This window comes from Micromys minutus (assembly GCF_963924665.1).
Source record: "Micromys minutus genome assembly, chromosome: 2".
In the NCBI taxonomy this organism is placed as follows: domain Eukaryota; kingdom Metazoa; phylum Chordata; class Mammalia; order Rodentia; family Muridae; genus Micromys; species Micromys minutus.
Genome location: NC_137971.1, coordinates 96,013,558 through 96,036,365, shown reverse-complemented (window position 1 = coordinate 96,036,365; position 22,808 = coordinate 96,013,558). Strand labels below are relative to the sequence as shown.

Below are 22,808 nucleotides of genomic sequence, written 5' to 3'. Positions count from 1 at the left end.
TGTGTGCAAATAAGAGTGGTGTGTGTGTGTGAGTGTGAATAAGTGCAAATGTGTGTGTGGTGTGACAGCTGGTGTGTGTGAGTAGAGAGCTGGATATAGTGTGTATGAATAGTGCTGGGGATGGTGTATATGATTAGGGTGCTAGTGTGTGTGAGTAGGGTGCTGCTGTGTGTGAGTAGGGTGCTAGGGATGGAAGCTCAAGCTCTGACTAGGGCAGGCAGGTGCTTTTCCACTGAACTAGACTCCAGCTCTTGTTCTGTGTCTAAGATATTCCTGCTGGACAGACGCCCTGACAGAGCAGGTGCTGTGTCCATCTTGTTTATCACGGTACATAAGAATGGGGCTTGCTGTGCTCTGGGGATGCTCAGAAAGCTGAATGAATGGCAGAAATGCTGAATGGATGATGGATAAATGATGAATGATGGATGGATGATGGATGGATAGATGGATGGATGGATGGTGGATGGATGATGGATGGATGGATAGATGGATGGGTGGATGGATGGATGATGGATGGATAAATGGATGATGATGGATGGATGGATGGATGGGTGGATGGATGGATGATGGATGGATAAATGGATGATGATGGATGGATGATGGATGGATGATGATGGATGGATGATGGATGGATGATGATGGATGGATGATGATGGATGGATGGTGGATGGATGGGTGGATGGGTGATGGATGGATGGTGGATGGATGATGGATGGATGGATGATGGATGGATGATGGATGGATGGTGGATGAATGATGGATGGATGATGGATGGATGGATGGTGGATGGATGATGGATGGATGATGGATGGTGGATGGATGATGGATGGATGGATGATGGATGGATGATGGATGGATGGTGGATGGATGATGGATGGATGATGGATGGATGGTGGATGGATGGATGGATGGATGATGGATAGATGGATGATGGATGGATGGTGGATGGATAGATGATGGGTGGATGATGGATGATGGATGAATGATGGATGGATGGATGATGGATGGATGATGGATGGATGGTGGATGGATGGATAATGGATGGATGATGGATGGATGGATGGATGGATGGATAATGGATGGATGATGGATGGATGATGGATGGATGATGATGGATGGATGATTGATGGATGGATGGATGATGATGGATGGGTGGATGATGGATGGATGATGGATGGGTGGATGATGGATGGATGATGGATGGGTGGATGATGGATGGATGATGGATGGATGATGGATGGATGATGGATGATGGATGATGGTGGATGGTGGATAGATGATGGATGGATGGATGGATGATGGATGGATGGATGGATGGATGGATGGATGGATGGACTGTTGGGTGTGTAGGTGTGTAGGTGGGTGGGTGTGTGTGTGGACGGATGGTAAGTAAGGACAAAATGTGATTAAGGGGCTCAGAGGCCTAGAAGGTGAAGTAGAGATGTCTCTGAAGCACATCAGGAAAAGGGTTCTAGATATGCTGTGGAACATCAGTCAGTGGTTGAAGGTAAACATGGATGGAGCTGGTGCCAAGACCTACAACCAGAGCTATGGGGGTCAAGGGCAGAGGGCAGGGGTTAATCTTATACACACGACTATCTCCAGGAAGGCTGAGAAGTTAGAGTTAGCAAGCATTTTGTGCCAGGCAGCGAGCCAGCACAGCGGGCTGGAAAGAACAGCAACACGGGACGCTGAGGCTAAGAAAGCAGTCTGTGCAGCCACTCACAGGGGGAAGTAGTGTCCCTGCATCCTGAGGGCAGGGAGAGGGGTTCTCCTCCTGATGAAAATCCCAGCCCATGAACCCTCTAGAGAGGCCTGGTCTACTCCTGAACAGACTACACTTTGCAGGAAGTTAGAGTGGCTGTGACTGCTGTGACAGGGACTCACAGAGCAGGTGGAAGGGGTTGCAAGAGCCAGTAAGGAGCTGTGTGGTACATTGTGGGCAGTCAGGGAGGAAGGAGGAAGATGTTCAGCCAGCCACCAGCCACGGGAGAGAAAGTGTTCTCTAAATGCTTGCTCTAAAGTGGCATCTGTGCTTGCAGAAGTGTGTGTGTAAAGACTCCCCAGCACCAGCAAAGACTAGAAGGAAATAAAGACCCCTGATGCTGTTGCCTCTGGGTGGAGAAAGTCCCTTGGGCCTGTAGTACACGTCACATCTTCCAGTCTCCGGAACAGCCTGTGCACACAGTCCTCCGTCCATCATTTCTCAGTGACCCAATCATAACCAAGGCGTGAGCTGGGACATGGGAAACATTCGACTTATTGTGGTTGTTTTCCTCGGTACTGACACAGGGTTTAATGAGTAGGCCAAGCAAGCCTTGAACTCAAGATCCCTGAAAACTGGGAAGTAATTAAATTGGAAACAAAAATTATCGTTTGGACCTAATACCACCTGGTTCTCCGTAACACTGCTCAGGACTGTCAATCTCATGCCTCACTCCCCGCCCCCAGCACATGGGCTGTCAATCTCATGCCTCACTCCCCGCCCCCAGCACATGGGCTGTCAATCTCATGCCTCACTCCCCGCCCCCAGCACATGGGCTGTCAATCTCATGCCTCACTCCCCGCCCCCAGCACATGGGCTGTCAATCTCATGCCTCACTCCCCGCCCCCAGCACATGTATGTTCTTGCTTTTCATCATGGTTACTTCTGCTTTTTCTTCCAGCCAGGACCCCGGCTGGCTCCTCCTCAGTCCCAGGCAGCTGAGAGCAGGCAGCAGGCTTATTCCTCCTTTGGGGCCGCACCAGGCACTGGAGAACCTTGGATCTGACCTAAGCTGAGCCTGGTGACAAGTATTTAACTTAATCACATCCCAACTGTGGGTTCACATGGCCTGTTCACCTCAAATTCACTTTCTGCCTTAGGGAGGCCACACTGAAGCCCTGGGAGCCCCTAAGAGAGGGAGCCTTAAGAACACATGATTAGGTCGATGCACAAGGGAAGAGTGGAACAGAACCAAAGTGTGCAAGGAAGGAACTTCCAAACACCCAGGATTTGTCTCTAGGGCTGGAAAGTCAGTGACCAGCAGCCAGAACAGATTCGGCCTGGCTGGCTTTGAATGCTGTGCCCACCAGCCCCAGGTCACCTTGAGGTCTAAGAATAAAGGAGCATCTTCCTAGCAGAAGGTAGTGTTCCAGGCATGGCACATCTGCATCTGAGGTCCAGCTCTGGGCATGCACAGCTGGATGTGGGTTCAGGGTACAACTCCCCAACTACCCTTCCAGGAAAAAACCAGAGTAGAGCAGGGGAGGCCCTGCAGGGCAACAGGACAGAACAAGAGAGGTGACAACAAACAGCCTAGTCAGTGGGGACCACAGGGGATGTAAGGCACAGTAATGAGCTCCCCGGGGCCTCCTTGCAGGAACCAGAGGCTGTCACCACAGCAGCACCCGGAGGTGAAATGTAACTAGCCTAGAACACCCAACCTTGCTCAGCTTCCCCTGGGGCCAAACTCCTGGAGCCTGATAACACATACTCAGCCCTGGTTAGTTTCCAGTCTATCAGACACCCTGGGAAATGGGCAGCAAGGTCAGCTTCGGAGCCACGAGGCTGAAGTGGGCTCAAGGCTGGGCAGCCCTCTGTTCCTCCAAGCTCTGGGAGCTCCTCCTCTGCTCACCACACCAGGAGCGGGAGGAAGGAGCAGACTGGGCTGGCTACGGCCCTGGGGAGCTCACCTCTAGAGGGGAGACTCAGATAAACAGGGAGGTACAGTTCAGGGTAGAGCAGCACACAGGACCTTGTGCCCTCCGGTCTCAGAGTAGGGGCTGGAGGCTGCACTTTGAGGACCGTCTTCCACCCAGAGAATGGTTCCTATCTGATTCCTCTCTGGCCCTCAATCCCCCACAACACATGCACTCACTCTCCAGTCTGTGAGTCTGTCCAGCATGGACTTCCCATCCCTAAAAGACACAGCCGTGGACTCTATCTGAGCACCAAGGGTCTATGATGGGAGTTGCTGTGACCATCACAGGGACACACCTACTGGGTGGCCAGAGGCCCACATGTCCAGAATCAGGAGAGGCTAACAGACTGCAAGGTCTTGGCTTTGGCTAAGGACACAGCTCCCTCTGGTGGCCAATGGATGCCTAGGAATACAAGGAAAAATTTACCCTATTCCTCCGTTGTTTCATGGAAGCACTTCTTTTTTAAGTCTCAAAACGAATTTCTTTATTCGCTTATGTATCGGGGTCATGCTGAGGTCAGAGGACAACTTGTGGGAGTCCACCCTATCCTTGCACCACATGGGTCCTACAGTGTCTCCTCCTCCACTTCTTCCTCTTCTTCTCCCCCTCCTCTTCCTCCTCCTCCTTGGCTTTCAGACATCCAAACTAGTCTTGAACTCACTATGTAACTGAAGATGGCCTCCCCTCTCAGGAAGGTGTTTATTTTAAGAACTGCATTTACAAATTGTATTTAAGTTCTCCTGCCGAGTGCTGCCACAAAAATCCAAGTGGCAGGTCTACGACCCATCCCTTCAAGCCCCAAGCCTTTGCCCTTGGCCCAGAATGTCAACATTAGGAAACCAGGAATCACAGAACATGGAGCCATCAAGACCACGCCATGCTGAACAACTGGGGAAACTGAGGCCCAATAAAAAGACGGCAACTGGTCCATGTCAACTGAGCACTGAGTGGTGTCCCCGCACCGAGACACAACAGGCAGCGTGCAGACTGCACAGTACTATCTGCTCCAGATGCTTGTCCCTCAGTGGTGGGGGAGAGACACACCAGAATCACCCCGGGGTCCCGGGCTAAGCAGTGAGGAGAGGTCGACCTGCTAACTAGGATGCTCAGCCCATCTTAGCACCAGGTTTTCAGGAAGCCACGGGCCCCGTTGATGCCACACCAGTTGTGCACCGAGAGCCGTGGACCCCGCACCCGCCTGTCCCCAGGCCTCACCTTTTGCCAGAGTGACTCCCGGGATGCAAGTGACGAGCAGGCAGCCACAAACCAGCAGTTGCCCACCTGGCCCTGGTGCAAGTCATGGGAGCTGATGCCATCAACGAAGAGCCGGGGATCATCACAGATGTCCTGCAGAGGTGGAGGGGAGTAACATGAGGAGCTGAGGGTGCAGAAAAAGGACCCACTGGTCCTGTGGAGGTTTGCTGGCCCCTCTTCCACTGAAGGGAAGGGTAAGGCCAACCGACCCCTAAGTCCAGCTTTCCGAAGCTTCTTTCCATTAAGGTGGCTGAGGAAGGAACACGGAGTGCTGGACCCTGGGCCACCATCTTTCCTTGAGTGGACCTCGCTGTCTGGCTACCTGGCCCCTGAGACCAGCCACAGTAAAGTCAAGTGACAACCCCCAAAAGGACCCATGGTAAGCACAGAAAGGGGGCTTCGGCAGTGATGGGGTTGCTACTGCGTTGTAAGGATGGGGGTTGAAGCAGTGATGGGGTTGCTGCTGCGTTGTAAGGATGGGGGTTGAGAGCCCAGAGAACAGGGATGTGAGAGCGCACAGCACACGTGAATGCCCGAGCACGGCGGAAAGCCTGATTTTCCATGGAGACCGGCAGGTATGACAGTAGGGGCAGAGGACTGGGGCGGCTGCCGGGCAGAGTCCTGTCCAACAGTACTCAGGTCCTGCCCTCCTCCACGGTTCCTGGAAGCTCTCTCTGGTTTTCCCATCTTTCCACTCTTCAGAGTTGCTCTTAAAGGCCCCCGAGGGAGTCATGTGGAGTGGGGAAGGTATGGCTTTGGCTTCTGTGCAGAGAGATATGATCTGAAAGTACAGCTCCCTGCCTCCCACAAGGCCTCCCACCCTGCCCAGCCTGGAGCTGGATGTTGACTGGATCTCTGAGGGAGCAAATAACAGCATAAGCCCAGCCTAGTAGAGCAACTAGGCACACAGTCACAGACCCCCAGAGCCCAATACTCCCTTGTGGGCCAGGCTGCTGTGCGGCTAGGTGTGAGGGATCCCTTCCCTGCCCAGATCAAGTCTCCCCAGAGCTGTGAGTGTCTGCCTTCAGCAGGCCCACCTAGACAGAACCACAGACAGATCAGGGTAGAGCACCTGTGGGGAAAAATTCTGGAGTGGCACGTCCCTAACTGAGGTGACAGTTGCCTGGGCCCTCAGCCGTAACAACTGAGGTTGAGCTTTCTACGCCCAGGGGAAAATCGGGCTGGGACACAGAGAAAGTCCCAGGGTGATAGGTCTCTATGTGATAAAAAATTAAAAGTTTAACTTTCAAATTAATTTCTAATTCTTAATTTTGTTTAAAATTTTATCATTGGAAATTAAGCATTGGGAGTTTTAAATTGAACACAATTTAATTAATGAGCGTAGCATCATTCCTTTGCCTGCCCGTGTTACGTGGTAAGGGTATCCTTGTTGTTTGGGATCCGCCACATGGATACCTGGGTTCCTCCAAAACAGCTGATGGGCTGGCTACTAATGCCACAATCTCTGAAAGCAGTACAGACGGGGTGGGACTGTGAGAAAGCTGTGGTGGCAACTGTGTGACCCTGGCTAGGAGTGACGAGACAAGCCACCAAGCCACCAAGTCACCAAGGTTGAGTTGTCTGCTCAGAGGAAACGGGCCCACCTACAGGACAAAAAGGAGCCAAAGTCAATTTTATGTTTGGAAACTCCTGGAAGGCTTCAAGACAAACAATTGCTCAGCAAAGGGGTGAACGATAGGGAAATACAGGTGAGCCCGGTGCACCCATTCCTGTACGGGGAGGGGGTCGTCTGGCATGGGAACTCCCTGCAGGTAAGGGCCCCGCAGAGTAACCAGAAGCCCCACAGTGAACTGTGGATCTTTGCTTCCCTACACAGAATATTTGAGCTTTGATGAATGGTGGAGTCACATACACCTTGATTCATGGCAACCCCCAAAAATATGGAGGTGGGGTGGGAGTAATGAAGGAATGAGGTAATGGAACCACGGAGTTGGAAAATATTGACACCAAACTTGTTCTGAGTAGGTTGTAATTAGCACCCGCTCCAGATTTGGCTCATACATTTCTCTCCTGTAGGGGGGTAGGTAGGGGTGAGTGTGCTACGGGGACTCACCCTGCACTGAGGAGCTGACTTGTGAAGGCGGCCATGTGTGGCTGGGAAGAATGACAGACCACTGAGTGGAGAAACCTTAACTATCACTGAGTCTAAAGCCCTGCCAGTAGCCAGGTATGAGGGCAAAATTAATTAATTAATTAATTAATATAATAAAGCCAAATGGCTCATGGGAAATGAATCTGGGTTACAGAGAGCCAAACTAGAGCCCCTATTTCAACATTGTTCTTTTAACAATCAATTAATGAACTTAATGTCATTCCTGTGTGTGCATGTGTGATGTGCATGTGTGCTGGAGCACACGCGTGCACTGGTACATGCTTGGAGGCCAGAGAACAACTTCTGTGTAGTCAGTTTTTTCCTTCCATCTTCACATAGGTCCCAGGGATCAAACTCAGCCCAGGCTCAACTAATCATCGCTTTCTCAGCTGAGCCACCTCAGTGCTCCATCCTTGTTCTTTTAAAGGAAGAATCAGACAAGCAACGGCGCCTCCTTATATTGTATGGCCCAAGAGGTTTCTGTTTGTTTTGCTTTGATTTTTAATATTCCCTTAGATGACGAGCCCCAGATCAATTTGCAGACCTTCAGAGATCCTGCCAACCTCTGTAAAAAGATTTCATTATACGACACATGCCTCTAAGTGTCTCGGAGATTTGGACACACGCCTGTGCGCTGCTCTGCGAGTGCATTTGCCGAGTGGAGGATGGGAAAACAGCCTGACACCGGGCAAGTTCCAGGCACAGCTGTGAATCACCGGGAGCCCCTCTCTCCTCCCACCCTGAGACCCTCGTCATTACTACAGTTTACTGGGATGGGTCTTCTTGGTGGCACAGACAAATATGGTCCTGTAAGTAGCCCACAAACTCACTGGTTCCCTCAGGGTAGCCTAAGACAGGGCCCTTTCTTTGGTCTACCATTGACCCCACCCCCGAAAAGCCACACCCAGTGTCCCCAGCACACAATGGGAGCTAGAAGCCTTGGCCCATTTTGGAGCCACTGAGTTTGTCTCTGGACTCTGCTGCTGTCACACGCAGCCAGCAGAGGGCAGGAGAGCCTGGAAGGCAGATTCCTGCATGTCTCCTGCTGGAGATGCAAACACAGGCCAAGGCTCATCCTCTCCGTACCTCCAAACCCTTAAACACTGGCCCTGCAGGACTACGGGTGGCCTCCATGGTGGAGTATTCTGCAGAAGAAAGTGGGAGAACAGAATATCGATATGGTGTTTGAGACACATCTGTCCAGAAAACAAAACCAGAATTACAGGGCCAGGATGAGTAATTCCCTGAGAACAGTAGCTGAGAGGACTTTCTAGCTGGGGCCATAGGAGAGTCAGGCTGCATGGTGGCTTCTCCGTGCACTGGTCTGTGTACTGCTATCTGTGATCACAGGAAACCCAGTCAGGGAACCTGCTTCTTGTCCCCAAGGCCACTCTCTGGAAGCCGAGCTCTACCAGCCCTGCTTCCCCCTAATCTTATCTTCTAGCCCAATGCACCCACCGCTGGCTTCTCAGTCTGAGAGAGTGGAGTCTCAGCCCAGCCCCGCCCCCCACCAAAAAGAAGGAAGGATGGGGGAGGGGCTCAAGGTCAAGCACAATTGAATGAGCAGACAGGGCAGAGCAGGTTGTCTGGGCTCCGGCCTGGGCTCTCCCTGCCACTACACAGCTGTAACAGCCTGGCTCTGGGCCCCACCCTCCTGCCATGCCCACCCCAGCCTTGGAAAAAAGACTGGGAGAGATGAGTCCCAGAGTCCAGTTTCCATCCCGCCCCTGAGCATTCTGCCTGCATCCGAAGCTTCGGGTTGTCAGCTCTGACCTAGGACACTTCCAGCGCTTGATGGCACCCGGGGTCTAGCTTGAGTACCTCTGAGAAAACATCCCCCAAACAGCTCTGAGGACTGCTCTGCTGGGGAGCAGGACCGACCTGAGGACAGGGTTCTACTGGCAGCTCTGTCACAGACAAGGACAACAAGGGACAGAGGAGCAAGGCCACTTGCGCAGGGCCACAGAGCAGGATGAACTAAGATTCAAACGTGGCAGTCTGCTCTATGACCTGTCTAGGTGTGCTGGGTTCTAGGAATGATGAAATCAGCCGTCCTGGTGTGTCCACAGGACCGAGGACAAGATGTCTAAGCCCTGCTCACCGCTGTAAGCCAAGGCTTCTCAGGACCGGAGTTTGCCATTTCTGAGTCACTGGAGGATGGAGTTGTGACAGGGTGAGAACCATGAGAGGCTGTCAGGAGGATGGCATCTTCAGAGCTCATGTGGGGAGACTGGTGGGCAGGAGCCTGAGACAAGGACCCCACATGCCTCGAACATGAGATCAGGCTCTAGACAAAGCCAGGAGGAAAACTGCCCCACCACCACACACCCATACACACACTACACACATACACTTATACATGTATCCTACACACACAGATATATACGCACACCCTGCATACATATGTACACCCCTATATACATATAACACTCTACACTGTATACACACCACACACTACACACATATACTTATACATGTATACTACACACACAAATATATATATATATACACACTACATATATATGCACACCCTTATACACATATATAACCACCTATACTTATACACATACCACACACACCTTATGCTTATATATACACACATACCATATATATACACACACATATATACACACATACCATATATATATATATATATATATATATATATATATATATATATATATATAAACACACACATACACCCTACACTTATATATACACATACACACATACAGTTATATATACACATACACACACACACACCCTACCTTGGTGCCAGGCTACTCCAGTCCCTTCCAGCCCTTCCCACATCAGCCCTTCAAACCAATGGTGTTTATTCCAGGAAATCCCTCTGGCTACAGAAGAGAAAGTCTCTAGAGATGAGGCAGCCCCCAGGAAAAAGGAGTCTCACCAGTCAGACAACTGACTCATCTGCATATTCAGATTTCCTGGCTGTTGTTTCATCTTCCTATGAAGTGTAACATGTCAGCAAACAAGGCCAAATCTGTAAATGAATCTATTTCCTTTGCTTAGCTCTTTCCTCCTGGTTCTGATTATTTGGTAAATGTTAGCTGGACCTGAGACACTGGGCACCACTTTGCCTGTAGGTGATGGTTTGTACGTGCTCGGCCCAGGGAGTGGCACTATTAGAAGTTGTGTCCCGGTTAAAGTAGGTGTGGTCTTGTTGGAGTAGGTGTGTCACTGTGGGTGTGGGCTTTAAGACTCCTCCTAGCTGCCTGGAAGTGAGTCTTCCATTAGCAGCCTTCAGATGACAATGTAGAACTCTCAGCTCCTTTCTGCCCCATGCCTGCCTGGACGCTGCCAAGTTTTCACCTTGATTATACTGGACTGACCCTCTGAACCTGTAAGCCAGCCCCAATTAAATGTTGTCCTTATAAGAGTTGCCTCGGTCATGGTGTCTTCACAGCAGTAAAACCCTAACTAAGACAGTCCTCTGCCTGCCAGTGAGCACCCTGGGGAGGGAGGTGTTTGTCACAGGGAAGCAAACTGGAGACAGAAGTTACCAATAGGACATGGAGGAATGACAAAGTGCCTTAGACTGAACTGTACAGGGCCTTCTGTGAGCCCTGGATTCACACACACACACACACACACACTCACACACGGCTAGGGTGCCACTCCTCTGACCAATGTATCTCCAGGTCACAGGCTTCTGAACCCGCAGTCACCTCAGCTGGTTGGACTAGCTGGCCCAGATCTGACCAGGCCTGAGCCACGTCGCTCCTGATTCAACAGGAAATTCAGGTTTTCGGCCGGTACAGAGCCAGAACACAACCTGGAAGGTGATGAGCATACGATCTGATCTGTGCCACGCTGCACACAGCTGCACCTGCAGGGCGCCCTGCCTGTCCTTCTTTCCCTCGGCCCATTCCTGAACCTAAGGCCACGGAAGGAAAGGCCAGGTAGGACATTTGCCTGGGATACAACAGAAAAGCCAAGAACATGGTGCCTCCTGTGCAATTGCCCCTCCCCGCTCCACCTTCTTCAGAGATCCAGCCCTTATCTCCTCTGTCCTCTCTAATGCCAGGCTGGGGGCACCCAAGAGGGTCAGTTTTAGATAGAGCCTTCCTATAGCAGGACAATGGCCAGCACTTTCCCAGTAGCAGCTTTCCCCAGATGAGCATAAATCCCTCGGATGGATGGGTAGCGGGCACCAGGCTGCCTCAAGGAAAGCTGGGAGTTCCACAACTGACAAACGCTCATAGGGTTCCTGCCTGGCCCCGATGCATTCTATCCAGAAACCACAAGCTGACGGCCAGATATAGGGAAGGGCGCTACGAAGCTAAGGGGTTTGGGAGCAAGGGCAAGGGTGAGGCTGGGAGGCGGGGAGGCAGGAAGGTTGAGGGCCTGGGAAGCTGCAGGCAGGGAGGAAAAGAGATAGGGACACTGCATGGCGTGGTGGCTCAGAGGCCATCTAAGGAGAATCTCTAAGAACAGAGAGGTTACCATAATGACCAAGAGAGAAGTTTCTGCAAGTGGAACCAGAATGACCTATAGAGAAAATGACTCATTTCTCTGCTTACAGTCTGTCAGGACTTAGGACCCAGGAAATTTAGGTTCCAGGTCCTGCTGGCTCAGGCCTGTCTTACTGTTGGCCTCTGGGCATCTAATGGTTAGGGCTGGACAACCTACTCCTGACCCAGGCTGCCCCACTTCCTCCCCTGTAGACCTTGCCCTTCCCCCACATGTAAGCCCTTCCATCCCATCACCCCATGGGATCTTTCCTTCCCAACACACTCTGCCTGGTGGGCTCAGGTCTAGCCTGCCTCCTGACTAACACCAAAGCCTGTCTACTGTCCTGTGGACCCCACTCTGATGTCCCCATCTATGCCAACCAACCGCATGTGCTGTGGTTAGGGCCCTCTACTGGTGTCAGGAGCAGGGTTTCTGGATGTGTGGTCCCTTCTCTCAGCCTCAGTTTCCATCTCTGACAAGTAACACCCAGAGCTGGCTGCTGGGAAGGAGGGTGAAGGTGGAATTTCATTTTTCTCCAAACGTCCAAGGGCCAGTGGCTGGACAGCACAAACCTGACTGCTGTATGCTAGTGAAAACAGAGGTGTGTGTGGCTCACAAGCCCTCCGAACTAACAAGCCAGGTTCAGAAGTGGGGTGTGCTTCCCTAGTGTACCTCAAGTCCCACCTGCTTGGTCACTGCCACAGGGAGCTGACACCCAAGCCTCTATGTGGCTACGGCTTCCCCACTAGCCTCGCCCTGCAGCCAGAGGCTGTGACACCTGCTCAAGGGATCTACAAGAGCCTGGTTTCCCACACCCAAGTCCTCTGTCAGTGACTGTCCCCCCTGTCACCAGGATAGTGGTGACTCCTGGAATGGGTCTGGGCCAGTGTCCCTTTAGTGCCCTTGTGTTCACCTAGGCTCCAGGAACCCGCACTGCAGACCTCCCCTGCCACCTCACACACAGGACTGAAAACCAAGCCATGCCACCAGACAACCACATCCGCTTCGCACGCGGCACTTGGGCTCCAGAGCAGGCTGGAGTTGGAAAGGCCACCAACACTGAGGGGACAGGCTACACACTGGTCCTCTTCTGTCCCATCCCAACATTTCAATGACAGAATGTGCTTCCACTTGAACAGGAGGTGACTTCTGAGATCAGCAGAGTAAACTTGCTCAGACATCACACAAGGGCACACAAGGTTCATTCACAGCATTGCACACACGTCTGCACACACGTCTGCACACACATCTCAAATGACCATGGGCAGGAAAGCAGAGGCCTGCAGCGTCCACGGTTTACGAGTATTCCATGTCCGAGCGGTCTGCCTAGGCAGCTGAATGGCTGCCTGTGGGACACTAACCTTAGGCCGCTTCCACCTGACTGTGGGCCCTGGGGTACCCTTATAGTAGAGCGAGTCGTCGGTGGCAGGGAAGTGGGGGTCCTCGAACAGCACCTTCCTGCGCAGACAGGCCCGCTTCAGAGCTGAGTAGTTCTGGTCCTCATAGGCCTTCGTACAGGAGAACATGGTGGCCACGTTCCCAAGATGGGGAGGCACCTAGAAGAGAGGAGAGCAAGAAGACCATCAACCATGGGCACCGTAAGTCCCTGCTGAGCTCTGACCACCGGGTGTACTCCCCCGGCCCCCAGCAGCATTCCAATAATACCGGAAGGAAAATGCAGTACAGAGAGGGAGAGAGGCCTGCCTAAGGTCACACAGCAAAGAGGACACAGAGCAAAGCTCCCGCCTTGGTGACTGAGGTTCTCTCCTTTCTAGTGTCTGAAAGGCAATATACTGGGCCCTCAGGCCACCAGTGCCTAATGTCCGGGGCTGGTCCAGGCCACTCCCACCTCACTCTCTCTGTCTTTATCCAGCCCTTCCTACTGCTTTGGGACTGAGTCATACAAGCGGCCACCCCCAGTAGCTTGCGGCCAGTGTCACACCCACAGGACTCGGCTGTGGGCATCTCAGAGGTATCTTCCTGTTTCATTCCTATCCAAGGGGGGGGGGGGACCCTGTCACCATTGTTCCTAGCTGTCATCCAGTTTCCAGCACTCTGCCTACTATGTGCACCTTACACTTAGACTAAGCTCCTAGCACTATCCACTCCTCATAGGGTCAGGAGACCACCCTACACCCTGTACTTTGTACTAAGTTCAAGGGACACATACTGCACCAGTGTGGTGGGGGGGGGGGCACAGCCACCCATCAGGAGTGTCGACAGGGGTCTGGTCTCTCACACTCCATCTTCAACCTCTCCAAATTTACTCATCCTGGGGCTCACCAGGGGACAACACTTGTTGCTTTATTAAGGTTCAGGCTGCCCGAGAGGGAAAGAGGGGGAACGGAAGCAGAATTCTTAGGATGGCTTCTGGGCAAAGTTTAAGAGTAGGACTGATGTAGATGCTGATTCTGGCTGAACTACTCATCTGCTGGGTGGCCGTGGAAAAGCTTCTCCATCTCTTTGAACCTCTCTCATCTCCGAGACGGAAACAAGGTTGATTCAGTGAGGAAATACCATTATGATCAGCCAGGGGCGGCGCGTGGAGGAAGGAGAGAAGAGGGGTCAAGGATCCTCTCCTTCCACACAGACTCCAGCTCTCTGGCACCCTGCACAAGCCACTGAGCCCGAGGTTTGTGTTCACTGCCAAGAGCAACACCAGGTGGCATGCTGCCGCCATTTTCAGAATGAGGGCTGAGGCTCTGTGAGGTGAGGCACCTCACCCATGTTCTCGTGGAGGCGGCAGTGAACCAGGTTGAGGTGGCCCAGCTTGCCCTGGGAGCAAGGACCAGAAAATGAATGTCAGGCAAGTTCCCCACACAACCCTCAGCTGAGCTGCAGCCCGGAGGGAAGGAAGAGAGGCTTTTCCAGGGAAAGGGAGAAACAGGAAGAGGTGACATTAGTTCACGTGGGCCCAGAAAGACAGCAAGGGTCATTGTACCATTGGCTGAGGGTGGGCAATGCCTCTGCAGCCACGGTAACCATTCAGGGTTGCTGTGTGACTCAAGCCAACAGTTTAACTTCCCTGGTCTCTCCTCTGCCCAAGGAGGTCATTCTCCTCTGGCTGTGGGCCTCCCTCAGCCTTAGAGTCCTGGGAAGAGAGAAAGCGGAGGCTGGAAAGCCTCAGGGCCCCTAGGTACCAAACAGGTTCATTAGCCCTGCAGGCTTCAGCAGCCTGGGCTCAGGAAGCAATTTAAGCCTCAAGAATTAAATCAGGGAGCCAGAAATCAGCCATTGTGATTCCAGTATTTCAGATCCCAGAGAGCCAACTGAGATCACACAGCTAAGAACACAAATGGGGTTCTGGCTGCTCTCCAGACCAGAGGGGTCAACCACACAGGGAGCAGAGGTGGGCAGGCGAGGAGGGCATGGATAGACAGGAGTGGGTCACCAACAGGGGCTCGGGCATGCCTGTCATCCCCCTGTCATCCCCTCACCCTTGCCAGGCAGGCCAACATTGGCCTCCGTCTGGAGTTCTTCTGGAACCCGGGACCCTGCCTTTACCTACTCAGCCTCCTACTCTGACCCCATGTGGCACATCCAATAGTGTACCCAAGGTGTCCCAGACTCTCCCCATAACCTCAGATACTCTCTCAGAAGACAGAGTATAAACAGGAAGGCAGGAACCCAGATTCACACAGCAGCCTGTCTCCCCAGCACCATGCTCTAGGTATGCCCACTTCTGACCACCAGTGTCCTTCCCTGGGTTAGAGCTGGACAAGGCCCCGTTGACCATGGGGACGCAGAGACAAGATGTTAAGGACAGACTGACATCTACCTGCTTCTCCTTCCCTGCCGACCTCACCTTCAAATCCTTTACCCTGGTGACCTACATTCTTGTAGGTCCCTCAAGCTGTGAGCTCAGTGCATTTGTATGAGCCTCCCCTTCACAATCTTACCTTGGCCATCTGGAGCCCCCAGGACACTCCTTGAACGCTTTCCCAGCCCACCTTCTGAAGACAGGGCCCACATCAAGTGTCTCTACATCTCCACTGTCAACAGTGAGGCGCTGGGATGCAGTAACCAGATCCAGATCCCAGCACCCACATGGCTGTTCACACTTCACACAGGGCCTTCAAAGCCTTCTTCTGGCCTCCACAGGCACTAGGCATGCACATGGTACCCGAACACACATGCAGGGAAAAACAACAACAAAAGAACCAAAAACATCCACTCACACACATAAAAATAAACCGAGATAGAAGAGGGGGATGGGGCTCTAAAGGAAGTTGCTTTAAAGGAAGTTGCTCTCAGTCTGCATTCAAGCCTGGACCCACCCTCCTCTGCCCACTGGACCAGGCATCTGTGTGCCTCCTGACCTTCCTGATGGCTGTGTGCCAGCTGGGGCCCACGCCCCGCTGCCCAGGCTGAGCTGGCTATGGTGCCGTGACTGAGCCTGAGTTACAGGGCCTCAGGGCTGGACTAGCTGGAGGCCTGCACAGGCCACACAGCCTACAGGGTCTTTTGTCAGAAAGAGAAGCTTCTGGATGAAGAAACAGTGGAGCCAGGACAAAGAACTGGAGGACAGGCCGAGCAGGAGTCCAACAGCAGGAGCAGGCAAAGAAAGCACCAAGAACAGCCGAGGCCCAGCTAGAGGAGCCACACCCCAGCCAAGCAGCTGGTCCTAAAGTCACTGAGACTCTGCCAGAGCAGACAAACAGATCAGTGGAACGGGGCAGAACAGAATCAACACAGTCCACAGGTATAAAGACACGCGATTCACGGCTTGGTGTGCTGAGGAAACGCTGAGGACAAAACCATTGTTTCAGTGAATGGTAGGTCCCTTGCTCTCCACACAGAAGAAGAGTAGTCTTGACCCTACCTCACACCACACATAGAAACACCCCCCCCAGAAAAGCAGCAGGGGACTCCACCCCTGGGGCTGCCTGCAACCAGCAGAACACAGCTGGAGAACTGGCCCAGCCATTAGAAGCGCTTGGTTCTCTTGCAGAAGTCCCAGGTTTAGTTCCCGACACCCACATGGTGGCTCTCAACCATCTGAACCTCCAATTCCAGGTGACCCAATTCTTTCTTCCAACCTCCCCAGGCACTAGGCACATGTTTCATACACAAGACAAACGTGGACAAAATACCCATACACATAAAATAACAATAAAATGAAAATAAACAATAAAAAACAGAAGAATATAAAAGAAAAGACTCCAAACGTCCAGCAAATAGAAGAAAAGGTGCTGGGCTTCATGAGTCAGCAAGAAAGTACAAGTTAAGACCATAGCAAGACACCAGCACATCCCACTAGGAGGGTTAGAGTGAGAAGCACCAGACGTGCTAGATCACACCAAGCACAGGCTGGCTCCTAGGCTAAGTAGCACAGTGCTGGGCTAGTTTGGGTGAAGCCCTAGGTGTCATGGTCAAAAACAATAACACTTCGGGTGGAGCTCTGACACCTGGCAGGGTTGACATCTGGCGGGGTGGACGTCAGCAGTGGCTCTGCAGAGCTGTCTGAGTCCCTACTGCACACAAGCAGCACATATTCCACTGTCCAGGTAGTCTGTTCCACAGTCTCACTCTGAGACCATGTCACTATATCCCATAGGTTCAGAGAGACACAAGAATGTTTAGCACAGATTTCGTTTTGAAGATTTTTTTTTCTTTTTAAACTGTGAACTCCTGATCCTTCTCCTCTGCTGCCCAAGTTCGAGAATCCCAGACATCAAATCCTGAACTAACAGAACAGAATCCGTGTGTTGCCATCAGAAAGTGTTCAAGGTCTACAGGACTGGATGAGAGGGTTTGTTGTTGTTACCTTCTAGTAAGAGAAAGCAAACCCACGGTAATATGCATCCCCACAGGGGGAGCTCACAGGCATGACACTGAACAGCGGGGGCACTACTGTATGATTTCATTAGATCACATTGAAAAGCAGTACCAAAGAAGTCTGATACCAGAGCCAGAGGGAGAGTTACATGCAAGCTGGGGAGGAGACTCGGAGGTGAAGGGCACCGTCTGCCCTCTCAGGGAACCCGAATTCTGTTCCCAGTACCCACATGGGGGCTGACAACCACCTATAATTTCAGCTCCAGGGGATCTAATGCGTCCTTCTGGTCTCCTCAAACATTGTACTCAGGCTCATATACCCACACACATACACATACATGAAAAGGAAAATGCGAAAAAGTTATAGGTCAGAGGTTCCTGAGGAACACAGACACAAAACCTGGCCTTGTAACAGCACCCTCGGTTACTATGCGAATTTATATGTTTATATAAATTTTAGAAAAGGACAAGGAACAAAAGTCCCTGCCACCTGAAAAGCCACTGTGACCCAGGGACTGGGAAGAAGACTGACTCAGTAGTCACAGTGGAGCTGAGTGTGACGGCTCCCACTTGTGATCCTAGCCCTTGAGATGCTGAGGCAGGAGGATAGATAAGAGTCAGAGGTCAGCTTAAGCTATACAGTCAAATGCTACATCCAAAGACGATGAAAGCCATACAATCCTCTTGCCAAGTATAAGGAAAACATTTGTGAACACTCAGCATCAAATCAGAGAAGTTATGCTCAGAATGAAATAATAAAGAAAACGGGGGTCGGGGAGGGGAGGGTAACACACAAATCCCAGTTGGGCTTCTAAGCGAACAAAATACCCAGAAATAAACTGAGCAAAATCCCATCCGCGATAGTTACAGCAAGAAAACAGAGCAAAATGCTTCAGAATAAATGTAAGCAGGGAGGTGAGACCCTTCCCAGTAAAGCTCAACAGAGGAAAAAGAGACTCAAGTAAATGCTACATATTCCACGCTTATGCCCTGGAAGAGATACCGTGGAGGCAGCACTACCCTGAGTTCCAGCACAATTCCAAAGACTTCCTCACAGAAAGAAAACAAGCCTAAAACTCACAGGGACCTACAGCAGATCCTTGAATAGCTTAAGCAATTTTGAGCAAAGAGGACAGAGCTAGAGGTATCACATTACTTTCTGGTTCAAAGCAAACAAACCAAATAAACAAATAAAAAACCTACAGAGGCCAGGAATGTTGCTTAGTTGGTGGAGAGCTTGCCTAGCATCTGGAACACACCCAGGGCCCTATCCCCAGCACCACACAAACCAAACGTGGTGGTCCATGCCTATGATAAAACTGCTGTGTAGGCAAGGATGACTTTTAACTCCTGATTGCCTACACATCACACCTGTGCTACATAAGATTGTGTCTCAATAGACGGACAGACAGATGAACAGATGGACAGATAGACAGACAATCAGACAGACAGACTCTCTACTCCTGGCATTAAGCTAGGTATGAGGTGCATTCCTCCAGTTCCAGCATGAAGGACACAGAGGCAGTAGGATTAAGAGTTTAGGGTCAGCCTTGGCTACATGAGATCCTGCCCCCCACCCCGTGTATGGGGTGTGAGTGTATGTATGTGTACATCCTGTCTAAGTTAGGGTTGGCTTATACATCCACATCACAGTCTATCACTGAAGGAATTCAGGGCTGGAACTTAAACAGGGAAGGAGCTGATCCAGAGATCATGGAAGAGTGCTTCTTACTGGCTTACTCCTCATGGCTTTCTCAGCCTGCTTTCTTATACAGCACAGGACCACCAGCTCACAGATGGCTCCATCCACCATGGGCCGGGCCCTCGCACATTAGTCACTAAGAAAATGTCCTACAGCTGGATCTTATGGAGGCATTTTGTTAATTGAGGTTTCCTCCTTTCAGATGACTCTAGCTTGTGTCAGATTGACATAAACTAGCCAACACACACACTCACACACACGGCAGAACTATGGTTATCAAAACAGCATGGCACTGTGGCATGAGACCAGGAAGAAAGATTCAGAAGACTAGATACATGTTTAAAGTTCATTGATTTCCCACCCAGTGGGAAAAGAGACAACTGCAGTCAGGGGGCTGGGAACAGGGAAAAACACGTGCAACAGAGTACAGTTACACCCTAATTTCACTTAGATAAAATCCAGCTCAAATGCATTGAAGACCAGAAACTGTACAGTCTAGGTGTTTATTTTCTTTCTTTCTTTCTTTCTTTCTTTCTTTCTTTCTTTCTTTCTTTCATTCTTTCTTTCTTTCCTTCCTTCCTTCCTTCCTTCCTTCTTTCTTTCTTTCTTTCTTTCTTTCTTTCTTTCTTTCTTTCTTCCCTTCCTTCTTCTGATATGATCTCAAAAGCACAGAAGACAAAGGCAGAAGTAGACAAACAGGCTGATATCAAACAACAAAGCTTCTACACAAACAAAGTGATCCATGGGGTGAAAACAGCCACAGCGTGTAGAGTCTACTTCTCATAGGAGGCTGATTTCTAACACAATGAGGAACTCAACTCAGTAGCCGCACAGCAGACACTCAAATGGAAGATAGGCAAAAGACCTAGACAGATGTTTCTCAGAAAAGAAATATGAACGGCCATCAAGTATAGATGGTCCTACAGCCGTTATGAATTCCACTTCCCCGAGAAGGGCTGCCTACTCATGTACTCATGAAGGTGACTTTATCTGAACCTTCCCATTTTAATTAGTAAAATAAAGGCGAGAGCCGGTGATTGGGCAGGGGAAGGGAGGTAGAGAGAGAGAGGGTCAGAGGGGAGGGGAGGGGAGAGGGGAGAGGACCAAGAGAGAGTTCAAAGATGGATCTTGGGAAGGATGAATTAGATCCAGGTGGGCTTAATTGGCGTTAGGTAGCTATAAACATTTTAAGAATTTTACAGGTCTTTCATTTCATATAGAAGGGCAGTTTGTATCTTTATCCATTTGATCTTGTTGTGTAGAGGGTTTGTGGATTGAGAATTGAATATATAAACCTGTATGAAAAGGTATCAGGCCTTAGAGTTGTGTTTGTGTTGGGATTTGGGGTAAAAAGAACACCCCAGGACAGAGGCGGTAGGGCAGGCGGAGTAAACCGCCAGGGAAGGGAGCCGAGCGGTGGAGAGAGACCTTGGGAAGCATCTTGGATCAGGCGACAGAGTCTGTGCCCGCTGAGTGAGACCGCAGGGGCTGATAAAGAGAGAAACTTTCAATTTTTAAATATTTACTGCAACAATCGAGTATATGAGTAACAGTTCAACATCAGTAACCACCAGGAAAAACGGATTAAAGCCAGAAAGCCATGCCCATTCACACCTGGTAGAGTCCTCAAAAGACTGAGTGAGGATGTGGAGAAAAGGGGCCTGTGCACACACCTTAGACAGCAACGGTGGTATGCACCCGTAATCCTAGCTCTAGGGAGGTCAAGGCAGGAATTCTAGGATAGCCTCAGCTATATACTAAAGCGCTGACACACTCATTAAACAGCCTAAAATAGGACTAGCCTGGGCCAGCAATCCCACTCGTGGGTCCATATCCCAAGGAAATGAAATCAGCCTGGTGAAGAGACACGCCCATCATAGCAGAATTTACCCAGAGACGGGAACAACACATGTTCCCACCAACAGGCGGATGGATAGGGAGTGGTGGGCTGAGGTGTGGGGTGTAACTCAGTAGGTAGACGTTCACTTAGTGTGACTCCCAGAGATAATCAAAGTGGGCATGGCGGGGCGTATGCCCGCAGACCCAGCACTAGGGAATTAGAGGCAGGAGGATTTGGAGTTCAAGGCCAGACTCGGCTACATGAGGCCTTGTCTGAAAAAAATCCAAAATCGAGGGCCAGTGAGATACCTCAGGGTAAGAAATTGTGGCCTGGGTTAGACTCCCAGAACCCACTAAAGGACAGAGAATGACAGGAGGAGGGAGGGTGAGAACTAACTTCTCAGAGTTGCCCTCTGACCTCCACACACCTGCTGTGCCATGCCTCCACTCCCACACAATAATAATAAAACACACATTAATGCATCTGTCAAATGCTGTGTGCCTCGGCTGTGATGGCTGCCGTACCAGTCCTGTTACTGTGAAAAACACCTGAGATAACTTTTAGAGAGAAAGGTTGCAGTGACTCACAGTCTGAGTGGTTCCAACCCATGACGGGGGGAACCCTTAAATTTAGGCCTCTAGTGTGAGGCTGGAAAGCACTGTCGGGGGACCTTGAGGTGAGGCAGAACCTCAAACTCCAGAATGATTTCAAAGTAAAAACTGTCTGGATTCCGCAGCCTCTTCACCATGCTCGGTAACCTGAAGACATCCCCCACCTCCAAAGGGTTCTGACACCTAAACCCTCAGCACGTGGGCCTTTGGGGAACATTCCAGACCCAAACCATGGTACTATCTTTGCTTTCCAATCAAGAGTACTCAGAACGGCTAATCCCCCAAGACAATCCAGGCAAAGAGAAGGGGGGGGGAAGATATGCTGTGGTCAGTAATCTGGGGAGGGGGGTTACAGGAGACAGAGGATGCTGGTTGCTCTTTGACATGAAGCATGATGGTGTGAGATGTGTAAGAGTGTGGGAGATGAAGCCGGTGTCTCCACGTTAGATGGAAAGGCCGGCATGTATAAGGTCCAGGGTTCTAACCCCAGCACTGTGAGCAGGGGCGGGGCAAGCCCACAGTAATTACATTCTTTGTGTATCTATCTCTTCGTCCCGAAGAAGCTGTAGTCTGCACCCGGCCCCCAGCTCTATACTGAGGAAATCAAGTGTGAAGGAAAAGCCAGCTCGGGCCACCCAGGCTTCCAGACTTCTGGCTGAAGAGACTTCGGGCTATGGAGCCGAGGCAGCCAGGCCGAAATGAGTCACCCAACCAAAGCCAGGCAGGCTGGCACCCACACTGGGAAATCCTGTTGTCCCTCCCTTCCCTTCTCCTTATCATTCTGTTGGTGTCTGATCCCTTCTCCACCCAGCGACAGCGAGCTCCTGACACACCCCCAGCCGGGTGGTGCCCCTCTTCACCCTCAGAGACACATGGAACACAGTGTCTGAGCTAGCCCTAAGGGATGGAGGTTCAGAAGGCTTAGATGCCTCCACATATACACAGAGAGAGGGAAAATTTTCTTGGCTCTGTGCGGCCCTGAGTCATAGGCCTGAACCCACAGCTGTTTCTCATTTGGGACTTAGGTTCTGCTGAGGATGCTGGGGTGGGGTGGGGTTGGGGGAAGGCTATGGTCGGTCCCTGGGCTCCTGTGGACTACGGGCAGTGACAGGAGGAAGCTGAAAATGTGGTGAAAATCCATGAGGAGGGGCTTCCTGCACAGGCTCTGCCTTGGTGACTAACCACTTGCCACTGGAGTTCTCAAAGACTCACTTCGCAGGAAAGCCCTCAGCCTGTGGTAACACAGGACGGTGGGTAACCTTCCGAACCTCACAGCCTAGTGCCGTATTGGGGAAGACATTCACAGGGGAGCAGGGCAGGGGAGGGGACATGCAGTGCACGGTCCCAGCC

At 51.2% G+C, this 22,808-nt stretch overlaps 1 protein-coding gene across 3 annotated transcripts in view; it reads right to left on the bottom strand.

The window, feature by feature from the left end:
• The window catches only part of CAPN5 (calpain 5), a gene marked incomplete at its 5' end in the record, with an annotated part of 35,972 nt that extends 22,919 nt beyond the window's left edge, over positions 1–13,053 (bottom strand). Inside the window, 2 exons of one of the 3 annotated variants that reach the window (XM_080911647.1) lie at positions 4,900–5,086; positions 12,821–13,053. In XM_080911647.1, coding sequence (XP_080767773.1) covers positions 4,900–5,086; positions 12,821–13,053 — 420 coding nt within the window. The remainder of the gene's footprint in view (positions 1–4,899; positions 5,087–12,820) is intronic. The other 2 variants (XM_080911648.1, XM_080911649.1) reach the window with 2 other exon arrangements.
• Between the last annotated feature and the right edge of the window lie 9,755 nt (positions 13,054–22,808).